At 44.2% G+C, this 17,540-nt stretch overlaps 1 protein-coding gene across 5 annotated transcripts in view; it reads left to right on the forward strand.

Moving 5' to 3' along the window:
• DGKD (diacylglycerol kinase delta) overlaps nt 1-17,540 on the forward strand; it is a 58,527-nt gene that overhangs the window by 35,761 nt on the left and 5,226 nt on the right. For all 5 annotated transcript variants that reach the window (XR_013183604.1, XM_077183833.1, XM_077183834.1 and 2 more), the window contains 20 exons: nt 1,142-1,250; nt 1,990-2,129; nt 2,878-2,962; nt 3,506-3,600; nt 3,689-3,788; nt 3,943-4,216; nt 6,035-6,196; nt 6,924-7,052; nt 8,024-8,120; nt 8,417-8,527; nt 9,258-9,354; nt 10,098-10,205; nt 10,793-10,906; nt 11,297-11,431; nt 13,847-13,998; nt 14,749-14,860; nt 15,027-15,119; nt 15,457-15,576; nt 15,901-16,018; nt 17,263-17,393. Coding sequence is in view for 4 of the 5 variants with exons in the window: in XM_077183833.1 (XP_077039948.1) it covers nt 1,142-1,250; nt 1,990-2,129; nt 2,878-2,962; nt 3,506-3,600; nt 3,689-3,788; nt 3,943-4,216; nt 6,035-6,196; nt 6,924-7,052; nt 8,024-8,120; nt 8,417-8,527; nt 9,258-9,354; nt 10,098-10,205; nt 10,793-10,906; nt 11,297-11,431; nt 13,847-13,998; nt 14,749-14,860; nt 15,027-15,119; nt 15,457-15,576; nt 15,901-16,018; nt 17,263-17,393 (2,482 nt within the window). In the remaining variant the exon portion in view is untranslated. The remainder of the gene's footprint in view (nt 1-1,141; nt 1,251-1,989; nt 2,130-2,877; nt 2,963-3,505; nt 3,601-3,688; nt 3,789-3,942; nt 4,217-6,034; nt 6,197-6,923; nt 7,053-8,023; nt 8,121-8,416; nt 8,528-9,257; nt 9,355-10,097; nt 10,206-10,792; nt 10,907-11,296; nt 11,432-13,846; nt 13,999-14,748; nt 14,861-15,026; nt 15,120-15,456; nt 15,577-15,900; nt 16,019-17,262; nt 17,394-17,540) is intronic.

The following is a 17,540-nucleotide window of genomic DNA, read 5'->3' on the forward strand; positions in this document are numbered from 1 at the left end:
AGAACTGTTGTGGTTCTTTGCCATAGCATATTGCAAAACACTGGCATTTAAAACTGCAGTGTTCTGTCGAGGGGATGTGTTTGGCTGAAAAATAATTTATAAAAGACTTGTAAAATTGAGTATTTTCTTGTTCCCCTTCCCAGCCAGACTGACTGTCATGAGGCATTTTGCTTTTAAGCAGGAATGGAAAGGAGAGAATCATTTACCTTCTTGAGCTGTGGTGCACACTTCTAAAACAGCTGCTCTTAGATATTTGCTCTGAAAAGGAAGTGATGGTGCAGAGTACAGCCTGCTTCTTGATAATTTGAATATTTTCAGCTGATGCTAGTCTGACATGTAGCATAAGATGTTGTCATTTCTGGCAGTCATCTTTTGTGTGTCAGGAACATTTGTTAAAATAAGGATTGGTGCGTACTGCAGCAAATCCTGTTTCGGTAATAATAGTAATATGAAGACAAAATAAAAGCAGGAGCACATCTCAAAAATTATCAGTAGGAAGCACACTTTCAAACAGGAGAGGTTGTTTTTATTATTCTGGAAAGGATGAATGGAGAAATTCACACTGGTGAGCTGTTTGCCTGCCTGTGGGACAGACAAGGACCAGAGCAGTGATTTATGTTGCTTTCCCAGAAGGACTAAAGCTTGTGATATTTTACATCCTCTTGCAGTTGTCTCATGTCTGATTGACTGCATGAAGATCCCCCTCTTGAAGCTTTGCTTTAATTGGTGTGGCTGTGAGTGTGAAGGCAGTGACATCAGAGCACTTAGAACTGCGATGAATAGCTAGCATTAGGCTGGATGCAGCAAGGCTGCAAGAGGGAGTTAATTCAATGGATAATCAGCTATCACATGCTTGTCTCCTCTGCTGTAGAGACAAAAGTGCCCTGCTTTAGTAGACAAGTACGTCTTGGGAGTTATTTTTGTAGTGAATAGCTATGGTAGGTTGCTTAGCTGTATCTATAATCCCTTAATTATAACCATTTTAATTCATCTGTAATCTGGCAGTGACCTGTATTCATTGCAAAATCAGTGCCTACTTTAAGCAGCATTGCCATGTTTGTTACCTAGATTGGAATTATTGTTTCTTTCTGTAAGAGCTGATTGTTTTTCCCTCTTGATTTTTTCTTTCTCTTCTCTGTAGTTTACGCTTATTCCAGAAATTTGACACTTTCCGGATTCTAGTTTGTGGTGGGGACGGAAGTGTTGGCTGGGTTCTCTCTGAGATTGATAGCCTCAACCTTCACAAGCAGGTACCTGCCCCAAGAGCTTGGTTGGATGAAGGAATGAAGTAACAACAGCATGGGCTGAAGAGGACTTTCCTTGGTCATGCAGATGTCATTTGCCCCAGGACTGAAGCTGCTGAAAGCTTACTATAGCAGTGCTCTTGCACTAGTTTTGTGCAAGAAATGAATCCATAATGGATTAATTCTTCATGCCTGTCTCCAGTGTTCCTCCACAAGATCCAGCTTTTGGAGTTGCTCTGAGTACTCCTGCTCTATTGCCAGCAGAGACATGCTCTGAAAGGGCTGTGGTTAGGAAACTTGGGAGTTCCACATGGGTTATGCTCTGTTCCCTTTAATTCTTATGGTGTAGTAGCTGAGTCTTAGTGATTGGCAGAAACTTCACTGGGTAGAGATATCATACAGTGTTTTGCCTGGGAACTGTTTGTGCTAATTTTACAGAAACACAATGGCACCACCTGATGGCTAAATATAAACCTCTAGGAGGTTTACTATATAGCAAGATGCTCCTTGAGGTGGTAGCTGTAAAATGCTCCTCTCTCAATTCACAACCAAAAGTAGAGGAGATTTTTCCTTAATTGTATGCTCTTCTGGCTGTTTTCCCCATCCAGTTACTTTCTCCCACCCTGGGATTAGCTGTTTCCCAGTGACTGGTGTGTTCAGGAAATCAGTCATGTTACTCATGGCTGTTCCTTACTTGTGTTTCCCCATTTGAATATCACTTTTGTTTTCCTTTTCTCTAATTCAGTGCCAGCTGGGAGTGCTGCCCTTGGGAACAGGGAATGACCTTGCTCGTGTTTTAGGCTGGGGTTCTGCTTGTGATGATGATACCCAGCTCCCACAGATCCTGGAGAAGCTGGAGAGGGCCAGTACCAAAATGCTGGACAGGTGAGTAACCATCACTAACATCATCTGCTCTTCAAGGTGAGGATATCCTTCCAGGAGAACAGGGCAGTCCTGACTCTGTCAAGCTTCTGGACACCTTACTAATGCCAGATAACTTTTTGTCATTGATACTCTCTCACAAGAGAAGGTGGTCTGGCTTTCTGTGCTCTGCTGCAGAACAGTAACAGGTGAAATTATCTGGGTTCTGGTGTCCTCTCTTCTGTCCTGGAGTCCTCATCATTTGAATTTGTCAGCCTTTGTACTAGTTTGAAAACAAACTTACATCGTAACCTAAGACAGCCTTAAAGTCATGATTTTTTTTTAAGCAATTTCTTCTTTGTAAATCTAAACCAATTTATCTTGAGCTTGGCTAAGAAATGAAAGCCAAATGCAGAAGTGGATGTTAACCCTTGGTATTGACACCTCCTGTATATATCTTTGTACTTGATACATAAGACTGTTTCATGTCTTTAGAGTTATATCTTGGCATCTCTTATGTTGAATCAAGTAATGCCAATGGAATTTTTGTGGAGAGGGAAGAAGTAGAGATGTTCCCTGTGCTTGTTCATAATGTCATCCTTTCTTCTTCCCCAGTTCAACCCTTCTGTATTTCTGCTGCCACCCTGTGGCTTCTTTATATCAATGATGGCTCCACAATGTGCAGTTTGTTCTGCTTTGAGGTTCTAACCTGTTACATTTGGAAAACAGAGGAAATTATCTGCATTGTAGTGACAAGTATGGTTTTCAACAGGTGGAGCATCATGGTGTATGAAACCAAACTCCCTCGCCAGGCCTCCACCTCCACAGTCACTGAAGATTGCAGTGAGAATTCAGAGGTACCTCTCAGGAGGGGCAGGGGACTGGAGCACCAGCCTTGGAGCACACGAGATGGGAGGCAGTGGCTGAGCTCCAGAGCTGAGCCATGGGTGTAGCCAGAGCTGCAAAGATCTGGGGCTTTAAGTCAGTGAAGTATCATGGAGAAAGATGGAGGTTGGATTACCAGAGTCAACAACCATCATGAGGGATGAGGAGAAGATACTTTGGAATGGAATGGAAAGGAAATTACTGGCTTTTATTTGCTTCATGATGTCAAGTTGTTGAAATAGTGGCAAACTGCGTAGCAGTCGTGAAGACCCCCAGTGCTTTTAGATTTGCAGTTGATCAGAGACTCTGAGAACTGCTGATGATTTGTAGGTTCAGAATTAGTTTCTTCATCAGATTCAGGTCTTCAGTGAGTAACAGAGCACTGGCTGTGGAACTTTTTCCACAGCAAAAAGAGTCTGTAGAGTTATAGGTACTCTTAGAGGAGCCAGGATTTCACAGCATATGTTGTAATGCTGGGAAGCAGCACCCCAGTGTTTCTTTCTCATGGTCAATAGGTGCAGAAGATTCTTTGCTATGAAGATTCTGTGGCTGCCCATTTGTCCAAAATTTTGACTTCGGACCAACACTCAGTGGTGATCTCCTCAGCCAAGTGAGTAGTTAGAGGACAACTGCACTAAATTGCACTGTGAAAAATCTGTAACAACCCTTACATGATTTTGTTTTCCTCCTTTGTCTAGAGTACTTTGTGAGACAGTGAAGGATTTTGTGGCTCGAGTAGGGAAAGCCTATGAGAAGGCAACAGAAAGCTCAGAGGAGTCAGAGGTCATGGCCAGGAAGGTAAAATTTGAAAATATGTTTGGGTTTCTACTTCTGAAGTGTAAAACTGGTCTGTTTTCAGAGAACTGGGATAACAGCAGTTCAGTTAGCACTATAAGAAATGAGCTATCCAGGCAACTTTAGTTCTACTCAAATGTTGTTCTTCTTCATGTAGTGCTCTGTCCTGAAGGAGAAGCTGGACTCATTGCTGAAGACACTGAATGATGAATCTCAAGCATCTTCCTCTCTGCCCAACCCTCCTCCCACCATTGCAGAGGAGACAGAGGATGGGGATGGGTCGGGCAGTGCTGGTGACTCCTCAAGTGAGCTCTCGGTGGGCTCGGCCTGCACTGCACGGCCCCAGATATTCCGTCCCCGAGAGCAGCTCATGCTGAGAGCCAACAGCTTGAAAAAAGCCATTCGCCAGATAATAGAGCATGCAGAGAAAGGTAACAGTCAGGACTCCTGCTTGTCACTCCCTACAGCCTATTAACAAGTATAAATTTCCTTTATTCTGGGGGCAGCAGGCTTCTTTATTGAAAGCAGCTTTCCTGAGCTAGAGGAGCTATTCAGTAACTCTGGCCATTTAGTTTCAGTGTCATCTCTGCCAAGCCCACCTTCTGGAAACATTGCTTGGTAAATGAGTCTGAAGTTCAAGGTATGTTCTCTCCAGCGGGCTGATTTAGGAAGTTCCTACCCTCCCACACTGCTAATTTGCATTTCCTGCCTGTCCCCACCCATACCACAATTGTGTCAATGCAGCTCTTTGTGTGGCCTTGCTGTAAAACAGATCTGAAAATACTTGGGAAGAAGGGATTTTAACTATTTTAACATTGTTTTAATCTCTTTATAGCAGAGCCCAGGAAAACATTGCTGTGGTACAACTGCAGGAGAGGGCAGGAACTTCTTAAATGAGCTTTGTCCCTGGGAAAAAACTTACAGTACTGTACTTTGGTGCAAGTCAGTTCTGTTCTGATGTTAACTTCTTAGGCAGGTGACCCTCTTCTCCAAGTCTTGACCTTTGTCTGTCCCCAGGCACACACCCCCAATGCTCCAAGTTTCTTTTCCTTTGAAAGGCATCAGTCTCCAAGTGTTAGTCATAAAGTCGGGGGTTAACTGAGACCAAAGGAAGTCCTTAACAGATTGTTACTGGAGATAAAAGCATTGAAGTTGCAGATGTAACATCCATACACACCCAGGTGTGCACTCTGAACTACTGTGTAGTTACAAATCATTGCAATGTTGCTTGGATTTCCAGCACTGCAGCATTGTGTACAACTACATTTGCTGAGTGAATAGTGAAAGTCCAGCAAACAGCCTGCTTCTGGTGCAGTAGGAGGCCTTGACCTCACTGCTCCCTCACTTTGCTGCTGCTTACCAGCAATTTGATGTTTGTGAAGTTCTGTTGGAGCCCAGGCAATTTGCTTAATTCAGCCAGAAGTGTTCCTGTTTCTTCTGCACAAGTGAGTTGGATTGCTTCATGGGCAGTTCTGATGAGCTACAGGGTCAGCACAAGGGAGAGACTGGAAGAAGGGGGTGAGCTGTGTAGGCAGTGAGCTGGTAGAGCAGCTGAGGGCATTCAGAGCTGGGCCCTGGCAGGGGCTGTTGGGGAGGAAAAGACCTGTTGATTGCTTGCAGAGGAATTTTTGATTTCTTTAGGCAGCATGCTAGCATTTAAACCTTACAGACTCTCAAGCAAACTCCACTTACATTTCAGATGTATTTGTTCAGCTTTTCCAGACTTCTTCCAGAGTGTGCAGTCTGATTCTTTCCTCTGATTATATTGGTTTTTACTGACTGCTCTTTTCTTCCTTTTTGATTATATGTGTCTAGTCCCCTTTTCAAGTGCCTTATGTTATTGCACCACTACAGATTAAGCAAACAGGAAATTCTTTAATCGTTTCATGTCTGTTGGGTTAGAATTCCTGGCAACATCTAAGTGCAAATAAATGGAAGCCTATCACCTCTAGCACAGTTTGCATCTCAGGATGCCTGAGTACCTGTGGCATTAAAAATAGACACTTCTATTTAGAGCCTCACTGCTAAAGAGCTCAGCAAAGTAAACAAAGAGGCTAAGCCAACCTGGTTCCAAAAGCTCTCCAGAGCAGAGCTGAGACAAATGATAAAGGAGAGCTTTGTGTTATTCCTGTTCTTTCCTTTAAGGAATCAGGACATTAGAGTCCCAACCTGTTACTGTTTACATGAGTGGGAGATACTCCTTGCCAGACGAGCAGTGAGGCACTCACCTGCTTTATCTCTTCATACAGCTGTAGATGAACAGAATGCCCAGACCCAGGAGCAAGAGGGCTTCCTCCTTAGTCTCTCAGCCTCTGAGGAAGGCAAGGAGCTGAGGAATGAGGATAAGATCTCCATGCAGTCATCACACAGCAGCAGCTATGGAGTGTCCAAAGGGAGGAGCCAGAGGAAAGGTACTGCTCTGGGGCTGCCACCGTGCAGGTCTTGCCTGTGTATTGCAATTCTGTTAGTTATAAAAAGGGAAGGAGGTGTTATGTGTATTACCTTTTGTGTTCTACTCAAATTTTTGCATGATTGCTCTTCAGGCCTTGCACATTTCTGTGTTCTAGCCTATGCATTATACACCCCATTTTTTGCTGCATCTCTCATGGCTGGTCCATGATGTTAACATATGAAAGCCTGGGATTCAGAAATTTCCTTGTACCTTAGCCAGTAATCTGGGTTCTCTTGGCTTTCAGTGCTTGGACAAGGACAGTCTTGAGCACTTTCCTTGTCATCCTTTGCAGATAACAGAGAACAGCAGCCAGTTTGCTTTAATAACTGTGTTATGTGAGTAATTTGTTAGAGGTCCCTAATCACTGCTGATACATTTGGAACTTCCCTGAGTATTGATTTGGAGCCAAATAGCCTATCTGTTGTGCTGCTGGCACCAGCTTTTTCTCATCTCCATTTCTAATATTTTTCTTTTGGCATTTTGATACTTCCAGTCTGTGGGTTTTCCAGCAGCACATATGTGATATCTCTGTCTCTTAATGACTGGTTCTGTCAATTCTTTGTTTTCTGGGGGCTCAGGTGTTTTGCTGTTGAGTGTTACCTAACCCAGTCTTGCTGCTTGGCCTGTGTTGATCTGAATCACAGCGCTATGTTTGTCAATAGCCAAGTTTGTGTTGTGTTTTACAGCCTCTAAGTCTCCTTGTGAAAGACTAATAAACAAAGGAAGTTTGTCACTGGGCAGCTCTGCATCTCTTCCTCCCCAGACAGGAAGCCGGGACAACTTGCCAATGCTGAACACAAAAATCCTCTACCCAAGTAAGTGTAACACCCACCGCTTCCCACCGAGGCAGCCAACTGGAGCATGGGTGAGTGCAGCACAGGCTGCAGTCCCCATGAGAAAACATGAAATTGTCCTGCCAGATACCCTTTTGTGCAAGGTCAACCATGAGAGAAATCTCTTTGTGGATGCCTACAAGTGGAGGCTTGGAATGAGCTGTAGTAGTTTCCAGTTTCTAGCTAAGACTTTAGACATAGATTTTTATTAATGTCATGAAGGGACAGAATTTAGATGCCAATTGCAAGGGGATATTTATTTCAAAGTAACCATGAGAAGGGGGAAATGATGCTGTTGAGAAAGGTTTCTGAAGAATGGCAGCCATAGGTTGGGAGCAGCAGTTCCTTTATGTGAAGGCTGAAGTGACTGGAAGTGTACAGACCCAGCAGAATTCCCACCTCCCACATCATGTAGCAGCTTCTCCCCATCACTGTAGCAGTATCTTTCTATCTCCTCACCCAAATTACTTGTTCAAATTACTCCTTCTGGAAGCAGGTAGTTTCCTTTCTCTCTGACAAACCTACTGTTTGTGGGTCACCAGTTAATAATTTAAAAAGCAGGAGACAGTAATTCTTGAACAACTTGTATCATAACTTCAGTCCTGCTCCTTTCTCTCTGTTCACTGTATCAGGGATATCGCTTGTCTCACCCTGGAACAAAAAAGCTGCTGCAGAGAGAACTCCTATTTCTCTTTTCCATGTTTCTATACAGCTGTGCTGCTAGCCTTAGGCAGTATACTGTCAGTCAGAAACCCTCCAGGCAGCCCCAGAAATCCTTCTCCTTGGCAAAAGAACTGACCTCTGCAGTGACAGAAAGCAGTAATGCTATTTGCTTTCTTCACAAATGACAGGAAAGAATGTATCAACTCTTGTTATCTTGTCTTTGAGATTGAAGTTACCTGTTTTCTGTTTATTATTAGTCATGCTCTTCTCCATGGTCAATTTTCCTACAGATATCCGTGCTGGCATGTCAGGTTCTTTGCCTGGGAGCTCAGTCATCAGCCGATTGTTGATCCATGCTGATCCCTTTAACTCTGAGCCTGAAAATCTGTGAGTATGCTCAGGAGCTGGAAGGGAGGGGAGTGGGTGTTTGCAAACGGACCTCAGCAGAGAGGGGGATTCCTTTATGGCCAAAGTAATGGACTGCAACAGCCTGGAGTTACATAAATGGATCCATATGCTGGATTCTAGAGCTTAGGGATCAGCTTATGGAGTTACACATGTCCTGACACACATCTGACACAACTGAGCTTGGTGGTCATTTCCAATCTAAATGATTCTGTGTGAGATATGCACCAAATGGTACTGAGACTTATGAGTGGAAGTTTTGTTCTTCTCTTTGGCAGTGAATGTTACACTGAGAAGTGTGTCATGAATAATTACTTTGGAATTGGACTGGATGCAAAGATTTCTTTGGACTTCAACAACAAACGTGATGAGCACCCAGAGAAATGCAGGTGGGTTTGGATCAAACCTTTGGATTGATGCCAGAAGTGACTGAACCACTTCATGCTTCTGTGTGGTGAAGCTGATTGTCTACACTGTGCTGAATAGGTGTGTTGTCTATATAATACTCCTTCAAGGCTTGAAAGCATGATGGAAGAGATAAGTTACTGATTTATTACTGATTCATTATGCTATAAGGTACTTAAGTTGCTACATTGGTGCAGATTTAGCATGTTGGTTCTATTTATGTCATCTCACAGGTTTTTCTCCTGGGCTTGCTATTTAGCTGTGAGAGAAGCACATCTCAATTCTAAATGCAGCAGAGGCTGGTTTTGGCATTGATCCTGACCCAATAAAAACCACAGTTTTGGCCTTTTGAATACCTGAGCAACTACAGGATGCTTTGTGTAGCTTGGGATTGGCTATATTTGCTGTATATGAGCTAATACAGCTGAGCACTGTTGATGTCCTGGTGTATGAGATGGACAAGTTCTGTGCCAGGGCAGTCTCTGTATGTTTCTGGTAGTGTCTATTACTCATGCTTGATTCCTACCTGATGTTTATTTAAAGGGAAGTAGTTTCCTAGCACAGTGACCACTTGGAGCAATTGACCCTTTTGGAAGCAAGCACCTTTGTTGTTTAGGATGTAGCAGGTACCATTTCAGTGTGAAGGTTTTATTCCTTCTTAGTGAAAGGGTAAATGTCTGTGCTGACTTTTTCCTATTTTGTTTGCCCCCTTAGAAGTCGTACTAAGAACATGATGTGGTATGGAGTATTAGGGACCAAGGAGCTGCTGCACAGAACATATAAGAACCTGGAGCAGAAGGTCTTGCTGGAGGTGAGGAATTAGCATGCTCTTCTGTTCCTAAGATGGGGATGCATAATTCCGTCTCCTTCAGGCTCTGTGATTTTTGGCATGGTGATTTGGCTTGGTGATATTTGCCTGCCTGAAACAACGTACTTGGCTATGTGTGACCCTGAGGTAACTAAAAGTGGCTTTTCCTGATTTTGGAGCATAACTTGTATTCTAAGCCCATAAGGGAAGAAGTATCATGCTGCTGGAAAGTATTTGCTGTTCCCAATGCATTGTTCAGCATGGTTAAGATTGTTATGTTCCATGTGGTATCTCACATGAACACATCATTTTAGATGGTGGGTGCAGTGGAAAGCTCTGAATTTAACTGTGCTATAATGTGTATCCAACTGGAAAAGAAATACTTTTGTATAGGTCATGCACAGGTAACTTGCAGGAGAAGACCCTCATCACATGGATGTTTCAGGAGTTTTATTCCACTTGCTTGAGAAATTAATCAAGAGGCTTTGCCAAGCCTCTCAGGTGTGCCCTGTTAGAGGAAAAGAAGCAAAGTATCTCTCTAAAATCCATGTCTGCCAGAAGATGTGTGGCTCATGAGGCTTGAGTGGATACCTTCTACTCTTGTAGGCCAAGAAGGAACAGGAAGAAGCCTGAATGAATGTATTACTAAGATGGTGCTGGCTGTTTTCTGTTCACAGAGCATATGCTCTGGCAGGAGGGTCTCTCTCCTGCTGGGCTGAGATAGTGTTGCCTTCATTTCTGTGCAGTGCGATGGGAGGCCAATCCCTCTGCCCAGTCTCCAGGGGATTGCTGTACTCAACATTCCCAGCTATGCAGGAGGCACCAACTTTTGGGGGGGAACCAAGGAGGATGATGTGAGTATTCTCTAAGACCATACAGGAAATGTTTCTACTTACTGTTACTTTTGAGGTCACAGCCTCTGAAAATATGCTTGGAAGAATAGGGCAGGGGTGGCCTGTCTGCATGCACTTTCTGTTGGATGTTGCTGAGATACTGAAATCCAGCCTTGAGCAGCTTTCATACCCAGGCAGTCTCTAAGGATTCAGAAGAAATACCACCAGAGCATTTGGATCTGCAGAAAGTTCTTTAGGCTGACCTTGTCCCCACAGAGAAGTAAAGCCCCTTGACAGCAAAGGCAGCTAGATTCACTCAGAAACATTGTATTCTTTAGAAATTTTTTTGGGTGCCTACCCTCAAAAGAATAATTATTGCCTTGTGGCCTACAGCCTTCATGTCTGAATTATACTTTAGCCATTGGAAGCCTCCTTTTTCTCACTTCTGGCTCATTCCAGATCTTCACCTTCTAGCCTTGTTGTTAATTTTGTACAGATTAAAGAGCACAATTAAAAGCCACCCCCAGGTTGGGACCAATAGGGGGTAAAGGAAACCACTCCACGAGAGCTGTGCCTCAGCTGAATTCTCTCTCCCTTGTATGTGGCAGACATTTACAGCCCCTTCCTTTGATGACAAGATTTTGGAGGTGGTAGCTGTGTTTGGGAGCATGCAGATGGCAGTGTCACGTGTGATAAACCTCCAGCATCACCGGATTGCACAGGTATCAGCTGCTTTTGTGAGCTCTTCCTGCCTGCCCCCTCTCCAGCTGATGACTTTGTAAAGCCCTTCTTTCTGTGTGCTCTGGCCCATGGAAAGAGCATCCACAGGGCTGGAAATGGACATGCTCAGGGGCAGTTTGAGTATGGAATTGTTTGCTAGCATTCATTTTAGTAGGAGTTAGACTAACGACTCAAATACAGATTAGTCCAAAGACAAAGCAGGTGTTCCCTGCTGCTCAGGGGTGAGGTGTGTCCTGCTCCCTAGACATGTTGTGCCTCAAGTAGCTAAAAAGCTACAGCACCTGGGGAGGGGCTTTGGAAGGACAGAGAATGGCTTATGCTTTTGGAAAATCAGCATTTTAGAGCTTTTCTGACCCAGTCACATCTTGCAGTGCCGGACAGTAAAGATAGCAATCCTTGGAGAAGAGGGAGTTCCCGTGCAAGTGGATGGAGAAGCCTGGATCCAGCCTCCAGGTTACATTTGGATTGTTCATAAGAACAGGGCACAGACCCTCACCCGAGACAGGGTAAGAGCATCCTGAATTGTCTGTGCAGTACACGTGTGTTTTGATGTCCCATATTTCTGGAGAGCATGGAAAAGGCCACATGTGAACATTATCTTTGTGAATGCAAGAAGCATATTTTATTACACATTTGGGAAAGAATGTGATTAAACTTGCATTCACCACTTGGGAAATGTCATAAATAAGGTTGTTTATACAAGCTTATTTTACTTCCTTTTCTAGGTGCCTTGTGACAGTGTTTCTTAACATGCTTGCATGCTGTTTTTTCCACAGGATACCTGCTGTGCCAAATGCTGTGGATTGTCTAGATTCAGACGGTCAATGTTTTAATTTGTCATTATTGTTCAGTATCTGGCTTCGTTGACCATGTTAAACAGTGCCTTATGCCTTGTTCAGAAGTGTATGTCAGTCTCATCTCATCATTTTCAAATATATCTGATGAGTACCAGCAGATAAGGAAGCCTCCTTGCTCTTTTGCTGTATGATTGAGCAGTGGTCAGACAGAGGAAAGGATAAAGACCCTGCTGTGGCCCAGACACACTTTGAGTCCTCCCAGCTCTGTGACTGTCCATGCATAAACAGTTCAGTTGAGAGCAGCTCTTCATACTTTCCAGCACAACACTCCTTTAGCCACTTCCAGAGCAAATCAAAGTCCTCCTCAAAGGGACTCACCTGCTGAATCACAAGAAGAAGGAGCACAACAAAGGGAAAAAGGGAAAGCAGCCTGATTACAGGTCTGAGGCACGTTGCCTAGCAAGGGAGTTACAAAGATATAGTATGAAAACAAAGGTGGGCATACAATGCCCCTGTCATGGTAGGACAGGGCACCAGAGATCTCTTAACTGGGAGAGCAGTGGGTATTGATCATAGAACCACAGGTTGGTTTGGGTTGGAAGGGACTTTAAAGGTTATCTAGTCCAAGCCCCCCTGCCTTGGGGAGAGACACCTTGCACTACACCAGGTTGCTTAAAGCCCCATCCAGCCTGTGGTCTAAATATTGCCAGAGATGGGGCATCCACCACTTGTCTGGGCAACTTGTGCCAGTGTTTCATCCCCTCAGTGTATAAATTCCTTCCTTGTATCTAGCTGAATCTGTCCTCTTTTGAGTTCAAAGAGTGTCCTGTCAGCTCTAATGTGAATGTTGTGGAGAGGAGACAGGAATAGTGCACACAAGCTTTTGTGAAGGGCAAGAGAGCTTCTGCAGCATCACACTGACACTTGGAGGGAGAGTGACTGAAGGACATAGCACAGAGAGCAAGAGAGAACAGGATTGCTGCTGTAAAGGTAAAGGGAAGGAAAAAAGGAGAGGCAGCCTGTGTGTGGGCATGGTGGGAAAGGTGACATGAAGCACAAGAGATAGAGAGGAAGGGTAGTCCCTTGTGAGTGTGCTATGTGTTGGGCCATCAGAAACCACAGCTGTGATTGTGCCAGCCCATTCCTAATTGCCTACCGACTTGGTTTTGCAGTCATGGAATTGCCACTGAGGAAGAGGTTCCAGTTTTGCAGTTGCACACTCAACTTTGTCTCAACTTACCCTTGTTTTTCCTGCTGTCCTTTTAAAGGTCACTGCATACCCCTTCTTTCACAGAGCAAACATGTCCTATCCAGTTGAAGTGGATTTCATGCATGTGACACTGTACCTTTGGTAACATTTTTCAAATGTGATTTGGGATATATAGTTTCCTAAACTGAAGATGGAAACACTCAAATTGCCTTATTTGTTTGGCCTCATCTGGACCACTAAAGAGTCCATCAGCAAGAGGGAGATCAGCAGGTAGCTGACAGAGCCTGACAGAGCCTGGTTTTCCAGTATCAGAGGCAGTAGGGGAAGGGAGTGCTTTACCACAGGGCTCCATAGTTTTCATTCTCATCACATTCAGTATGAATCCTTCTACATTGGATCTGTTTTGCTTTTTCCCACACCACTGCCTGCTGCCCACAGGAATATCAGTAAGGTTTCAGATGTGTCAGGTCCTAGCTCTGAGTTCAGATGCTTGGCCCACCAGTTCCTAGGGAAGCCCAGTTTACTCTCAGTAAGGAGGAGCCTTGAACATTTTTCATTTCATCCTCTGAAGTGTCACAGTAATACTGAGGTGTGTAAAGGTGATACATCTGCTCAAAGAAAAGGCTGCCACCAGTAGAGAATTGTTGGGTTTTTTTTAGACTGGCCCTCAGAACTATGTAGTAATTTTGACTAAAACTATGATGCTTGAGCAGAAATTCAGCCAAGGCAAGCATATGGCATGGAAAACTTCATCCCAGCCAGCTACTTAGCAAAGCTATAAGCAACTTAACTGCTGGGCTCTGCAGTGAAAAGTGCCTGTACCAGATCTACATATTTTACAGGCATAGGCACAGTCACTGGGTTTTTATAGAAGTTTTATAAGGTACCTTATAGTTTGCTTCCTGTGTTTTTAGGCATTTGAGAGCACCCTGAAATCTTGGGAGGACAAACAGAAGTGTGAGTTGTCACGACCCTCCTCTTTCTCTCTGCAACCAGAGATCATGTCTGAAGAAGAATCCACCCAGATCATCCAGTTTGGTCAAGCTGCAGGTGCTCTGATCCACAGGTGTGTCTCAGCTTGCTGTTGGTGAATAGAGCCTCCTTTAGGGCTTGGAGTTCTTATCCTGCTTCCTGTTCTGGAGATGTTTCTGTTCAGCTACATTGCTGGCCCATGTCACTGAGAGTAGCATCATTCATTGTTCAGAGTCCCAGCTAAACAAGGACTAAAGCTAGATAAGCTTTCTTAGGCCATTTTGAACAAAATATGTACTTTCATGAGCAAACATGGATCCTTTAATCCTGAAAGAACCTGTTGCCTTTGAATATAAAGTTTTTTCAGAAAAGAAACAAAAGCCTCTCAAGGAGCTCAGGTGACAGCTGGGTTGTTGTAACCCTGATGCCTTGCAGAAATTTTTGTACAATGCCCAGAATGTATGCTTAACTGCTCATCCTTTAGTCAGGCCTTCCATTGGGCTTCTGAGAGAAAACTCCCAGTCATTAGAGAAGGTTGCTGTAAGTGCAGCTAGCTGCCTTTCACATCACTCTGGTCAGACTGAAATGTCTGGATTGTATTTCAAACTGATCTCAGTTTGTGTGCAAAATGTTGTGCCTGTGAGAGAGCTGCATTTCCTTGCCTGTGCATGCTCAGTGTGGCAGGAGAACTGCCCTGCTTTGCCGGAGGCTGTGCCCCTGCTGTGATCCCAGCTCGGCTCATCACTTGGATGGGTGTTTAAATGGGATACCCAGTCAGGAGAGATCTCCTGATTTGAACATATACAGTCTGATATGCTGATGCTATCTGCAATTCTCTCTTTAGCATTCGGGAAATAGCTCAATCCTATCAGGACATGGAACAGGAGCTTGCCCATGCTGTCAATGCCAGCTCCAAGTCTATGGACAAAGTCTACGCTAAATCCAAGTCTACAGAGGTACTGCACTCACTTGGCATCTCCCATTTTGTCCTTGCTCCAGAGCTCTTTTTTTTCCATTCTAGCTGACCAAAAGTAGGCCTTGCTAGTCTAAGACTTCTTCGTTTTGACTGCTCAGACCTGTGCACTTCCAAGCTTAACTTGTACATGAATTGCTTCCCTGCAGGGTCTGAACTGCAGCCTTGTTGTAGAGATGGTGAATAATGTCAAAGCCCTGCACAATGAGACAGAGCTGCTGCTGGCAGGCAAGATGGCACTGGTAAGGAGCACAAAGCAGGAGGAAAAAGCAGCCTCTCACTTCCTCTCCTCGCCTCCTATTCCCTTGCCCTAGCATTTTGCTGGTCTTGGACTCTGTAAGTCAATTTAGATGTTATCATCCAGGAATCATTTGCTACAGAAAATTTTGCTACATGAGTGTGCTGTGGAGCTTGGAGCTCAAAAAAGATAAGAATTGTTAACTTGGTCTGGGCAGAGTATCTGCTCTGCACTTCCTTTCAAAGGAACTGCTTTGTTAGCTAGGAATTTCAAGGCAAGGGTCTGGTTGTGTGTTTTACCATGAGGCTTTTAACTCTGCCTTTCTTCTATTCCTGATCCAGCAATTAGATCCTCCACAGAAGGAGCAGCTCCAGGCAGCCCTGGCAGACATGGACCTCCAGCTGAGGAAACTGGCAGACATCCCTTGGCTGTGGCAGCTCATGGAGCCCTGTGATGAGGAGGTGAGGAGAACAAGGCTATTTTTCCCTAGCTGTTCTCTTTTTCCCTAGTTGGCTCTGTGTGTTTGACTTCCTGTTACTATATGACTGATATGAGAAAAAATTATTAAGAAAGAAACTTGACTCCCTAGGGCCAAAGAAAGTAATCTCCTGCCAAGATCCTTTGCGTAACATGGGATCAACTTTCTCTGCTTCCTTTTCTGTCTTGATCAGAATGAGTTTTGGATTTTTTTTCCTTTCTTTACAAGATCATGGAGCTGAGCTTGTTGCTCTTAGTCCATTCGAATCAGTTTATGTGTGCTTGATTTTGCCCTTCTGTTCTTGCAGAACCAGATGCTGGATTATTCTAAACGCAGCCGCAGTGGCAAATTCCGCCTGGTGACCAAGTTTAAAAAGGAGAAGAACAACAAAAATAAGGAGACTCACAGTAGCATGGGATTGCCGGGTACCAAGTCTGCTCATTCATTGTGTCTTTTTGTCACATCAGTGTGGTCACACCACTACCTGTTCTCAGTCTGTGTCCTCACACATCCTCTCCTTCTGTTTCACCTGCATCTGCCTCTTCTTGCAGGTCTAGTCAATCTTTTTCATGTGGCAAACAGCTTATTGGTCCCTTCTGAGTCATGGTCCCCCTGTACCATGCCAACATTCCTGAGCAGGAACAGGAAGTACCCTCTGAAGAACTCTCCCCAACACTGTGCAGATTTTCATGGATATTTCAGAGGTTGCTTAGGGAAGTGAATTTGAGGATTTCGGCGTTTTAAGTATAAAAATGACTGCGGAGCCCAAGTCCCCGTAACTCCAGTCTTTTCACTGCTTGTTCTCTATGATACAGTAAATGATATTTTTCTCATTGATTCACCTTCAGGCTTTAATCAAGTTTCATGTCTAATTGGCTGGCGATCAGCATCATCACAGGTGTTCCCTGATCTTTAATCCTATTGGTCAGTAGATAAAAACTGGCCACAAATCAACAAATTGCCATTTAAGATACTTTCTCTCTAAATTGGTCTAGTTGATTTTTGGTTTATGCTCTCCTTATGAAGGCTTTCTTCCAAAATTCAGAAGTATGACCTGTTCTGTTGGCTCTTGGGTTCTGTCCTCTGCCATGGAGTTGGGGGTACAGTCTCCTGTCTGACAGGCTAGTGTTCATTCACTGCCTCCCAAAACTTGGAAATTTTATTATTCTCTTATTTAGAGACTGCAAGAAGGTGGAAGTCGAAACTCTTCCTTTCTCCCTCAGACAAGGGGGAGAGAGGTTGCCATTTTGTTTACTGGGTGCAAGTGATTGTACATAATAATGTGCAAATATGTGCTGTGATTATCCATAATATATTTTATGAATCTGTTGTTTTGTACACGGAATTTGCACAATTAATTTACTCTTCTTAAACATGGGGGTAAACTTGAAAAAAGTAATCCCTATCAAAAGATATGCCATCTCATCAAAAAAATATGCACTTCCTCCTGGCTGTACTGCAGCAGGCCTCTCTTAAGAGAACTCTCTTACCTTTTTTTGCCCTGCCTCCTTCATTTGAGATTGAAGGTTGTGCTGCCCTCCCCTTAGCTATAGGCTTGTGGTCCTGCTTGCCCTCCTCCTCTGGCACTGAGTGCTGTGGTGTCCTCATCTCTCCCTGTCTCCTGGGATTCTGGGTACTCAATGCACTCCTGCTTTTCCATCTCTAACAGTTCACCTCTGGGGGACGGAGGAGGTTGCGGCGTGGCTTGAGCACCTCAGTCTTTGTGAGTATAAGGATATCTTCATCCGCCATGACGTCCGGGGCTCTGAGCTCCTGCACCTTGAACGGAGGGACCTCAAGGTACTTTCACGGTCGGCTCATGAGAAATAGCCAGCTGCATCTGCATGACCTCCTGTGCTGAATGTGCTTGGAAGTGGTCTGCCTGCTGTTCATTCCAGGTGCCTTGGCAAGATGAACAGGTTCACTACAGCCTCGTTTTATTTTCTC

The sequence above is a fragment of the Agelaius phoeniceus genome, chromosome 10, assembly GCF_051311805.1.
Source record: "Agelaius phoeniceus isolate bAgePho1 chromosome 10, bAgePho1.hap1, whole genome shotgun sequence".
NCBI lineage: Eukaryota > Metazoa > Chordata > Aves > Passeriformes > Icteridae > Agelaius > Agelaius phoeniceus.